This window comes from Centruroides sculpturatus, unplaced genomic scaffold (genome assembly GCF_000671375.1).
Source record: "Centruroides sculpturatus isolate CEXI.00-Female unplaced genomic scaffold, Cexi_2.0 scaffold548, whole genome shotgun sequence".
NCBI classification, from domain to species: domain Eukaryota; kingdom Metazoa; phylum Arthropoda; class Arachnida; order Scorpiones; family Buthidae; genus Centruroides; species Centruroides sculpturatus.
The window spans coordinates 344,725-357,391 of record NW_019384817.1 but is presented as its reverse complement, the minus strand read 5'-3'; the positions used below and the strand labels follow the sequence as shown (position 1 = coordinate 357,391).

Genomic DNA, 12,667 nt, shown 5'->3' with positions numbered 1-12,667 from the left:
AATTTTCTTAAAAACTTTAAAATAATCCTTGAATATATAATAGAAACATTTATGATCGAACAAAATATTTTAGAAGCTTATTTCAAAGGAAAAAATAAAAAATAAAATACTTTTTCCAAAATTGAAAAGAAAAACTCGTAAATAGAATTTGTTCGAAAATAAAATTTAAAGTCAAAGTTTTCCTCCTTTGAATATTCTGTTCCATCATGTTAAAACTTCACCAGAGATTCCAGACGAGTTTAACTAATTTTCAATACAAATTATTACAAAAATATACAAATATACATAATTTATATATATATATATATATATACAGNATGCTAAAAATTTTTATTAATTTAATAAATTATCGGTATTTATTGATATTAAGTCGAACGTAGAAAAAAAGGCGGAGCGTTACTAATAGCAACCTAAGTCTCGCCAATAAGCGGCGCCAGACACGCACGCGCCGTGACGATTGATCGAGTCTGTTGGTTACTCGCAGTCCCAATGTTACTGTTGCTGTTTATCCACAAAGATAGAAATGGATGGAGTCGCGTTATCGTTTCTCCTCCTCTCGCTCCATTTATGCTTGGCTTACGATGTTTTCTTAACTGGAAATCACAATAGAATCGGAGGATTGTTATTCAATACTAGTTGGATATCAGGTACGCATTACGTAATTGATCGTAAACGTACGGATTCGCACGTGGCTAGTTATTTCGACTTATCGATCGGAGATGGTGGACTTTACTTGAAACGATCGGTAGCGTGTCGATCCTCGTTGACGCTTTCTGTAAAATGTCACGGATTGAGGCATCGTCCGGATTACTTATTATTATATAAAATTTTCAATTTTCTTTGCTATTTCTCATAACAATAGATTATTATTATTACTCGGATTATAATTTAGACTTACGAATTGCCATTTTTCCCTTAAACATAAACGTGATTAACTGTATTTCGCGTATACTGTAAAATATAATATATTACATTTAAAACTGTTAAATTCAGTAAATTCGACAATAAATAAATTTCGATAAATCTTCTCCTATTTTATTCATCGTATTTTTTAAATTAATTATATACAGTTCTTAATGCGATGTATAACGACAGGAAACTTAACGTTAAATGTATTTATATAAATTATTATATACATTTGTCTACGTAAGTCTCGGAGAATAAAACACGACGTAACTAATTATTAAAACACAGAAAATAAATAGAAGTAGAATTCCCGCTGTTCGATCTATAGAAGTTGATGTTCGATCGTTAAACTTATTTGTCATTTGATTTAACGCTACGGGAGGAACAAATCTCGGTATGTTCTAGAAAAACATATATATATTTTTAAAATGTCTTATTATTTAATTAACTTATATTATTGGTTAAACAAAATACTATCGAATACCTCTTTACGTTTCTTCCATTTTAAATGTAATCTGTAGACTATGGCATATTCTATTATAGACGAAAAAACGAGTGTTATACATCCACAATACCAAATATCGATTGCTTTTACGAATGCTGATGGTACGAAGACGACGTTCCTTTGAATAACCAAAGTTAAAATACTGATCGAGAGTAACCCAACGCGTACGACTGCCTGATCGACATCAAAGGCAAAAGATAACATACAGATGAACACTTCCAATACACTCGGTACGTAAACGTACAAGAAATAGAACTGTTGACGACGTTCAAAGTGAATAACGGCTATAAGAACTGTGCTGTTTCCTGCAAATATTTCATTTCAATTAATTTTTATCGGGTTTCAAAAACTCTTTCCTTTATATATATTTAATTTTATACTGTCGTTATCTTGAACTTGGGTTGTTAAAGATTCGACATTGACGATACGAAATTCTGGCAGAATAATTTCTGATTTGAAAACAACGGCCTTTGACCATCGAAAGATTAATTCGTCCATAGAATAAGACTCTAAATTAAAAATAAAGTGGAATTAAGAATGGATCGAAATTACTACTGTGACGTTTAATTTTACGTTGCTTACGGCTCTGAAGACCAATTCGACAAATTTGGACGTCGTGAGGGAATTTATGAAGATCCATGAAACAAGAAAGAGTTAAAAATAATCTGAAAGTATAGAAGAAACGTTTAATTTAAAAAAAAAAACTAATTAACAATCAATTAATATATTAATTTACCTAATTCTAATAAGTAGTGTATGATTGGCGTGAAGATAAATGATTTGATTAGAAATTAAAGCTTTTTGATAGTTTCCGTGCACGCTATGGATATAAGTATCCGGTAACCATAGTTCTTGAGCCCATTCCGGATCTAATTTTCGAGGAAGATTAATATTTTTTGGCTCCAAAAGACGATGATCTTGCCAAGTTTGTACGACGATTAAATCAACATTGAAAGTCTATAGAAAACCATTAATAGATTTATTTTTGTACTTGAATTACTGTACTATTTATTTATTTTTATATCTCACCATTGTTTCCGGTTTAATCATGGTTATAGTCGTGATAACTAAATTCGTATTAACCGTGCAAGCAGTCTTTCCTGAAACTAATAGCGTGTTAGTTATAGTCTTATTAAAGTTATAAATTTCTACTTACCGTTTTGTATTGGAATCTCTTCTCTATCGTAAGACTGTGGTAAAAGTTGTGTAATTGAAAAATACTCCGATTCTTCGTACTTTTTCCCTCCGTATCTAATAGGATATAAACGTTTTACATTAAACGTGTACGTTGGACGTTCTGTTCCGCCTTTGTATAAGCCTAGAAGTTTGAAAATGGCGTTTGGAACGTCAGTGGAATTATGCTCGACGTTCCAAACGCCATTATCAAACTTCTAGACTTATACAACGGTGGAACTGAACGTCCGACGTACACGTTTTCGCGTTGAAAACGTCGGCCGTAATCTCTCTAATAATTAAAAAATTTATACATCTGAAGATGATGCCGTGGAAGATTATCCACAGAAAGAAAAAAAACCCTAGAACTAGATAATTATATATTTTTTTTAAAGGAGAAGAGGGAAAATAAACAATGTTGTACTCGAGGATTGTATTAGGACGACAGAGATTGATGCTTCACTTACATCAACTTTATTTCTCGTGTGATTTCTTTAGGGCAGAAGGAAATACGTAATAATCTGAGAAATATAAACTCTGTAGAATTTCGAAAATAAAATGAAATAGACTTAAAATTTAAGGTTAAAAATGGCCGACGTGAGACGAGAATATATTACTGTTATAAGAAAATATGGATTTCCCCCCCCTGAATATGCTATTTTTAAAGAAGAAAAACGGAAGAAATGTAAAAGTATTAAGACATAACGGTCGGTAATTTTCAAATCATAAAGTAAACAAAAAAATGTTTAAATATGCACTTACAGAAAAAACAAATGAATGGTGAAAAGATATATTTGAATTAAATACATTTTTAATATAAGAAAAATGATAAATTATTGTTAAATTATTTTTTAGACCGTGGAGGAGCGGGTGCTGGAGGTTCAGATGGTATAGGTTCTGGTGGAATTAATAAACAAAGCGGTTGGAATAGTGGTTATGATGTTAAAAGTGGTTGGATCGCAAGCGGTGGTGGTGTTGGAGGAGGAGGAGGAGGACCAGTAGCACAAGGATGGAGTGGACACGGAGGAAGTGGGTGGTCAGATNATATAAAATAATAATAATAAATTTTTTTAAATTTATAAAATAACAATATTAATGCTAAAAATTTTTATTAATTTAATAAATTATCGGTATTTATTGATATTAAGTCGAACGTAGAAAAAAAGGCGGAGCGTTACTAATAGCAACCTAAGTCTCGCCAATAAGCGGCGCCAGACACGCACGCGCCGTGACGATTGATCGAGTCTGTTGGTTACTCGCAGTCCCAATGTTACTGTTGCTGTTTATCCACAAAGATAGAAATGGATGGAGTCGCGTTATCGTTTCTCCTCCTCTCGCTCCATTTATGCCTGGCTTACGATGTTTTCTTAACTGGAAATCACAATAGAATCGGAGGATTGTTATTCAATACTAGTTGGATATCAGGTACGCATTACGTAATTGATCGTAAACGTACGGATTCGCACGTGGCTAGTTATTTCGACTTATCGATCGGAGATGGTGGACTTTACTTGAAACGATCGGTAGCGTGTCGATCCTCGTTGACTCTTTATGTTAAATCTCACGGATTGAGGCATCGTCCGGTCATCGAGCATGCCAGTTTACCCGTAATAATACGTTGCATAGATGATGATGATGATGATGATGATGATAATAATAATAATACCAACCGTTCCGATGATCGTCATCTGTTGATCATATCAAATCACCCGAGATGCCCGAAAAAGAGCCAGCTGTTGATTGGATTAAAGTCTCTACTTCCGTTAGAACTTCGCAGATGTTCGATCGCTTTCGATCAACCTTCCGATGATCGTTACGCTATAGAAAGATCAACCGGAGATTTGGTGGCTAAGAAATCATTCTGTACTTCATCCGAGTTTTCTATTATGGTTAACGTCCGGGTTAAATGCGAAATAGAACAGATACAACGCCTGGAAATTGTATTTTGTACCAATTGTAACGAAATTAAATCGGGAAGAGGAAGAAGAGAAATGAGAAACTGGCCTCCCTCTTTTGATAAAGATTTATATGTTGTTCGTGTACCGGAAGAAAATGCTATAGGTTATCGTGTGATAACACTAAACGCTACAGATCCGGAAAGAGGTAGAGTTACATTTTCTATTCATGCAACTGTAGATTCACGAAGCCAGACAATGTTCGAGGTCGATTTATTCTCCGGTGAGGTGAAAACTACTACAGTTTTAGATAGGGAATATATGGATATACATTATTTAAAAATTAAAGCAGTCGACGATGGGATACCACCAGCTACAGCTACAACCACGTTAAAGGTTTACGTCGAAGACGTAAACGATCACGTTCCGGTGTTCGAACAGGACGTATATTATCCAAAAATTAAAGAAAGTTCACCAATCTGGACTACAGTTCTAACTGTTAGAGCCACGGATCAAGATTCTGGACTTAATTCCGAAGTGGAGTATAGTCTTAAGGACGACACGTCGCCTTTCAGAATCGATCCTTACAGTGGAGATATCACGATTACGAGAAAGCTCGATAGGGAAACGATATCGGAATACCAGATAGAAGTCGTTGCTACAGATTCTGCAGAAGATATAACACGGAGAAGAACCGGAGAAGCTCAAGTTATAATCACCGTTGAAGACGATAACGATAATTATCCACAATTTAGCGAAAGTAGTTACAATGCAACTATTAGAGAAGATGTCGATTCGAAGTTATCGCCTGATATTTTACAGATTCGAGCAATCGATGCGGATGAAGGCGTTAACGCAGAAATTAGATATGCGATTATCGGTGGAAATACACAAAGCCATTTTTATTTAAATCCGTCGAATGGAATTTTGACTGTGTCGTCTCAACTAGATTACGAAAGTATTCGTTCTTATAAATTACTAGTCAGAGCTCAAGATAACGGTTCACCTCCACGATCTAATACTACTCAAATAACTATTAATGTTATCGATGTAAACGATAATTCGCCACAGTTTTATGCAGATATCATAGAAGAATCATTAGCCGAAAATGTTCCGATCGGTCATAAAGTGATTTTAGTTCAAGCGTATGATCCAGACGACGGCAAAAATGGTAACATAGAATATAGTATTCAGAGAAAAGATCCACTAATGCCCATTGCTATACAACCATCGAGCGGATGGATAATTACATCAGGAATTATAGATAGAGAAATTACGTCTGTTTATCGTTTTACTGTAATAGCTACCGATCAAGGTATTCCGCCGAGATTCTCTACTTGTAATGTCACTATTCGCATTCAAGACGTAAACGATAACGATCCTGTATTTAATCCAAAATTGTACGAAGTCAGCATTAGCGAATTAGAACCTCCAGGTTCTCACGTTGTGACAGTGATCGCTCACGACGAAGATGCCGACCAACGTTTAACGTACCACATATCTAGAGGTAATACGAGAGATCGTTTCTCGATAACGAGTCGAGAAAATGGTGGAATTATAAATATAGCCCAACCTTTAGACTTTGATTTAGAAAGAAACTTTGCTCTAACTATAACGGCTACCGATATAGGAGGACGATCAGATACGGCTACAGTTTATATTAATATTACGGATGCAAATACACACAGACCTATATTCGAAGGATCACCCTATAGTGCGAGTGTATCCGAAGATGCACCAACGGGTACCACAGTACTGATTGTAGAAGCTTGGGATGGAGACGAAGGCGAAAATGCTAGAGTTACTTACACTATGGATCACGTCCCCGAATTTTCAATCGATTCTTTAACAGGGGCCATAATAACGATGAGAAAATTAGATAGAGAATTGGTTCCAGCCTATTCTCTAGTTGTTACAGCTAGAGATCACGGAATGCCATCGCTGACAGATACTACTAATGTAGAAATCGAAGTTTTGGACATCAACGATAATCCGCCCATTTTTACCGTTCCCAGATACGTCACTAGTATCAGCGAAGATGTTCTGGTGGGTACGAGTGTGGTACAAGTTTCTGCACCCGATCCAGATATTGGTCTTAATGGCCAAGTTAGATATCATTTAAATTCTGATCCGGAAAGTACTTTTAGTATCGATCCTACAGCCGGAGTCATTCGAACCGAAAAACTTTTAGACAGGGAATCTGTGGCTATGTATCAACTGGTAGTTCGCGCTATGGATAGAGGTTCTCCACCACTGTCTTCTACCGTATCCGTTACTATACAGGTTCAAGACGTTAACGACAATCCTCCAAGTTTTAATACAGATAGAATAACGTTATTTGTATCGGAAAATACCATTCAAGGATCGGTTGTAGGAGAGATCGAAGCGACGGATCCAGACGAGGGGGCAAATGCGGTCATTTATTATAGAATAGTAGACGGTCCAGACGGTCATTTATTTCATCTCCTTCCTCATCCTGGAAAATCTGCCGATCTGATCTGTAAAACAGATTTTGATTACGAATCGCCTAAAAAACGCTACAGTTTAGTCATACGTGCTTCTTCACCTCCTCTTCGACAAGATGTGGACGTAGACATTTGGGTGACTGACGTTAACGACAATGCTCCCGTACTTAATGATTTTCTTATTGTAGCCAATGTATACGGGTCCTATCTTCCTCGAGAATCTTTAGGTCGTATACCCGCTTTTGATCCAGATGTCGGTGATGAGCTACAATATCGATTGCTTTCGGGAAATTCGAAATACCTCGACGTAGAAGAAGGCACGGGAATTATTCACTTTCATCCAAATTTAAATTTTCAAGATGGTTTAAAATTGGATGCCGAACTCGAAATTGGAGTATTTGGTAAGTCAAACAATCTTTTCAAAACGTATACAGTATTAACAACGAGCTTATAACGTACAGAATACGTTTATAAGTTCTCTAGCACTGTAGATAATTCCGTTTTATATGAATTCCATGTTGTACGAGTCACTTAGATTTTATAAACACGTGAGCCGATTACAGCCCGGCACACGTATTTGTAAAATCTAAGTGACTCGTACAACATGGAATTCATATAAAACGGAATAATCAACAGTGTTATAGGGGGGTCTACTGTATTTGTGTGTGTGTGTGTGTTGTGTCGAAAATGTATTAGCGTAATACTATTTTATAAACAGATGGACAGAAAATTAATATATTTTTTTTATGTTTTCAATGCAAAAATTCTATTAAAACAATTCATTTTATAATACAGAATTACACTGATACACGATATAACTAATCAATAAAATATAATTATTCGTTGCTATTAAAATATTGAATATAAATTCTATATAAAATTAATTATACTTTTATTTTTATATAGTTATTAAGTTATATAAATGATATTTTTAATGCAATAAATGAGTTGCGAGTGCTATAAAGTTTATAAAACATTCATAATATTTACCCAGATCTAATTATACCCTTTTATTTTGGTTATCATCGCGTGTGTTAGCAAATTTATCGACAATTTCCACCACTAGCTAATAATGTTTTCCAGTACGATTATATTTTTAACCAAGGAAAACATAAAATGTCACATGTTCTTATTGATCAAAAGTAGGCATAGACCAAGCGATATTCTCATTTATTTATCTAGTTTCAAACACAAAAAAAAACATATTTAAAATCTTCAGCAGATGGTTACAACTCACGCTATAGCTTTTGTATCGATTATTTTTTTTTTTTTTTTTCCTGAAGGTTTGCCAGGTGTCCTAACGGTCACTGTCTACCCCCTGCGAAAGTGTAAAATCAGTTCCGAGTAATGGCGTTATCGATTTCTCGACGTACGAATATGTCTCGAGATTCGTAATTGGTGAACAAAATGAAGTAATTTTCCAACGATTTGGTAAAAAACCCCCGTTAATACACCGAAAGTGATAAGTGGAGAAACGTGTCCTTTCGACGATTGAAGTTGATTGTTGTCGTAAATCTCAATTATCCGTCATCGATTTGTTATAGGGAAATTTGTATGTAATTTCATCCACTCGCCAGGGATAATTAACATTTTGAGATTTTTTTGGGGGGTAGGAGGTGGAACCGTGCCGAAGTGTCGATTGTGACGGTCGGTAAGTAGGGAAAGCCAACGTACTGGGGAAAGTAATGATCATAAATACGTCGGATATAATTTCCGAAACTGGTGTGCTCTTGTGATATTGTGGTTTCATGAATAATTCACGTGACACTGTGTGGGAGTTATTTATTATTCATGAAAATACTGCGCTTTTTTTTTCCTGCAGGAAAAGTATTTTCGGAAGAAGGAGATAAGTTCAACTTTTCTTAGAAATATAAATTTTTTTTTCTTCTTTTGGCTTTATAAATGCACATTTTTTCCCTCTTTTATTATCTGATTTACACAAAAATTTATTTATGTAAAAATCTTAACATAAAAATAAAACGAATTTTTTATATCTCGACCCTTTTCAATGATGAAACTCTCGAGATTTGTTTATTTTAGTGCCGAACTTTTCGTTTTTCATTAGCATTCATCTATTACGTGTTGTTAACTTAATGAACAACGATCTCTACGTTTCGCCATTTTCTTTACATTTTAATGTTTTGTATTTTACACAGTCGACCCCCCCTATAACACTGTTGATTATTCCGTTTTATATGAATTCCATGTTGTACGAGTCACTTAGATTTTACAAATAAGTGTGCCAGGCTGTGAACGGCTCACGTATTTGTAAAATTTAAGTGACTCGTACAACATGGAATTCATATAAAACAGAATTATCAACAGTGTTATAAGGGATTCGACTGTATATAATTGTTTTATATAATTATACTAGCTGTTACCCGCGACTTCGTCAGCGGAGGTTTTGCAAGCAAACCCCATTTACATCCAATATTTCAATAACCATAGTAATTGTTATATAACACCTACCGCTGAAGAGAATTGCCGAAAATCAAACGAACTATTTTCAATTTGATCAATTTTCTGAAACGTTTACAATCGNAAAATCCCCTTATAAACAAATGGAATGGCATCGCCCGTATAGCTTTATATCGAACACGTTCACTCATTTATAAAGCGAGACAGATGCGATATTAACGTAAATATAAACGCTTTAATATATAAATCGAAGCGATCGAGAATATATCGTGTAAACTAATTAAATACTGTATATCTTTACGGTCAGTTAATTAAGCTTATAGAGTCATCATTTCAAGCTTAGAAACTGATTTTATGTAAGGTTTTTGTATGAGAATTTATTATTAATTTTAGGAAAAAAAAAGAGAATAAACTTTATAGAGTTTTTATTCGATAATAAAAGCTTAGGGATCAATCTATTTCAGTCCATCTTGGTCCCTCTTCTAGACGAAAGACAGAAATCCGAAGTTCAGACGTGACCGCCCTTCTAATGTTTCATCGACTGATACTTCCTGTCATTACTTGGGGGAATATTTTATTTCTCCAGGATACTTTTATTGCTAGTTTTTCCACTATACGACTTCTCCTCCCTTAGATTTGGAAGAGGGTTTTACTTACTATCTCTCAACGCGATAATCCTTTCTCTAGTGATCTTGAATTAAAAGCATTAAAAGCGTAAACTCGTTAATTCGTTTTTTAAATGTAAATATCTGCATAAAGTGTGAATATTTAAGTTATTTCCTATTCGATAATGAAGCCACTAACTATAAAAAAATCACATAAAAAGTCTAAAAGCGTGCATTCGTGTTATATGTTTATTGCTTAGCAATTATCAGTTAATGTCGAATTCTGTTTCCATACCAACTCTATGTTGTTGTTATCTATCTGAAATTATTTTATACTTATACATCTTAATTGTTACTATTTTTTTAATAAAGTAAAAAGTAGACAAAAAGGAAAATACGGAATTTTTTTTCGAGATTCGTAAAGTTTTAGAAATATATTAGAAAACGTGAGAAAATGATAAAAAAAAAAAGGAAGCATTTCTGCTCAATATACCGTGTAAGGAATACATATGTCAAGAGTTAGCTGTATCGATTACTGGACTTCAGTCGATGCCGTACAATACCATGCACTTGACTGTTGACATATAACAGTTTCAGCACCATAAACTCTTCTTGATAATATCTTTCCGGGGAATAAATCTTACTTGTTGCGATAGAAACTTCTTATAATCTTTCATCGAAAATAAATTAAAACAATTGAATAAATAAACAGTTGTTTTTAACAGTAAAACCACTCAAAATTATATTATCTTTTAACTGTTACATCTAAACGGATTTTTGGCCTATTTTTTTTATTATTTATAATCAGAATTTATGTATATAATGTACTTTTCATAGTTTAGTAATAATTTATAACTTATTAAATTTTTATAGAAGATATAATTGTTATTTTTTTTTTCATACTAAAAATAAGCTGAAAATTTCATTATATTTCACTAGAGCAAATAGAACTTGGTATTATTCTATTTACTTTTAGATCGATAAAGGGAAAAATAAATCCAAGACTAGTGAAACTTTTATTAAAAATAAAATCTTAACTGAAGTTTAGCTGAAGTGAATGTATTGATTAACCAGTTCCTAAATAGCACATTCTTTAAACTAATGATAAATGATTGGACTAGTTCTTTTTTTTTTTTATTTACTTAGCTAATAATACTGTTATAGTCATGTTAAAGTAACAGAACAATTCCCTATCGATTTGAATGCAAAGGACGAGTATAATAAGGAAGAGCAAATAGGTTACACACCTATATTTTAACCTACTTTTGTAATCGAATATAATACGCACTAAATAAACTTATTTTAATTATAAAATACCATTTGATATCTCCTTTTTTTTTTAAAAAAGAAGCTATGTTTTATTATTTTCTTTCGACAGGTGAGCGATGTGAGACGAATGTTTTTAAAGGGCGCTGCTCACCAAATGTCTGTCACGGCGATTCTTACTGCTTAAATCGTAAAGACGGAGGTTTTGAATGTTTGAATTGTACCTATGACGAATTGTGGAGAACGCCTTTATGTCAGTTAAAATCCAGAAGTTTTCTTAAAGATTCATATTTGATGTTTCCAGCTTTAAATCGTCGCCATCGTTTCCATATAAAACTGAAGTTAGTATAATATAAATGAATTTATTAGTCTTTACATAATTATTTATCAATAGAAAATTTAACAATGTATTATCTATATAACATCTTACTTAAATATTAATTTTATTTTATAAAATATGTATTTTATTAAGTTGAATAATTATATTTTCGATGTTTTTAAATTAATTAATGTTGAAGTGTAGCAGAGTTTTACCCTGAAGTATTTAGCATCCTTCATATTTAATAGGTTTAGATAATTACTCTGTTCCTCTGGAGCAAATGAAGACTCCAGAGATGATTCTCATCTGTTATTCTGCTAGCTTTAATTAAGAGAATTGTCTCCTGGAAATGGTAATATATACAATATATATTTACAAATAAAAATTCCGAATTATTGAAGAGAGAAAAATACTCTTTCTCTCGTCTCTTCTTGTTAAAACAAATTATGTGATCCGTTTCTCGTTAACTCGACATTTGCTACTTCATTTGATTTACGTCCCTGTTAGCAGGCAGAAAATTTATTTATTTTTTTTTTTTCAAATTAAGAGAAGAACAGTTACGAGAAGATTTCCTTCTACAAAATTGAATTATCTTCCACTGCTTTAGGGCTTTTATTATATTGTTAAATCGATTCTATAAAATTCAAGTGGCTCGGTTTAATAAAGTTTTTTTTTTTACTAAGCGAGAGTGATGTAGTTCTATAAATGTTGTCGCTAACGTTAACAAATTTACTAGTAAATAAAATAACTTAATAAACAAATTTACTTTCTGAAAATAAGGATGAATTCGGCTACATAATTGAATTTTTCTGTATAGCTTTCATTCTCCTGTTCTTTATTAGTTAGTTTCTCTCTTTTTATTTAGTAAGAGAGTTCTAATTCTATAAGGACCGTTGCTATAACGACCAAAGGTTTCTTCCTCTCTTGATATATTCCCTATTGCTTTTGAACGTGACGTATTTTTTTCGCTCTTTTTTATGAGAGAAAGAGCTCTTATGAGGCTCTCCCCTTCTTCTTCCATTCATTTTTTTAAGCATATAAAGGAAAAAATAGATGCATCACCTGTCGTCGATGCAAGAACATTTCAAACTCTTATTATATACGTCTATTGATGG

General features: G+C 33.3%; 2 protein-coding genes across 5 annotated transcripts in view; one reads left to right on the top strand and one right to left on the bottom strand.

Annotated features, from left to right (window-relative positions):
* Positions 1-1,022: 1,022 nt before the first annotated feature.
* LOC111629870 (glycine receptor subunit alphaZ1-like) lies at positions 1,023-3,394 on the bottom strand. 4 transcript variants are annotated; one of them, XM_023373784.1, is made up of 8 exons: positions 3,347-3,394; positions 2,568-2,662; positions 2,441-2,517; positions 2,148-2,368; positions 1,994-2,076; positions 1,792-1,920; positions 1,391-1,716; positions 1,023-1,307 (listed from the first exon to the last, which is right to left on the bottom strand). In XM_023373784.1, the coding sequence occupies exons 1-8, from the start codon at positions 3,391-3,393 to the stop codon at positions 1,143-1,145; spliced, it is 1,143 nt and encodes a 380-aa protein (XP_023229552.1). In that variant the 5' UTR covers position 3,394; the 3' UTR covers positions 1,023-1,142. The 4 variants fall into 4 exon arrangements, with proteins under 4 accessions (XP_023229552.1, XP_023229553.1, XP_023229554.1 ...); XM_023373785.1 differs by having other exon boundaries at positions 2,441-2,511; XM_023373786.1 differs by lacking the exon at positions 3,347-3,394 and adding an exon at positions 3,052-3,285.
* A 323-nt stretch (positions 3,395-3,717) lies between these two features.
* Positions 3,718-12,667, top strand: part of LOC111629865 (protocadherin-like wing polarity protein stan) — a 31,332-nt gene continuing 22,382 nt past the window's right edge. Inside the window, exon 1 of the mRNA XM_023373775.1 lies at positions 3,718-7,345. Coding sequence (XP_023229543.1) covers positions 3,886-7,345 — 3,460 coding nt within the window. The 5' untranslated portion in view covers positions 3,718-3,885. The remainder of the gene's footprint in view (positions 7,346-12,667) is intronic.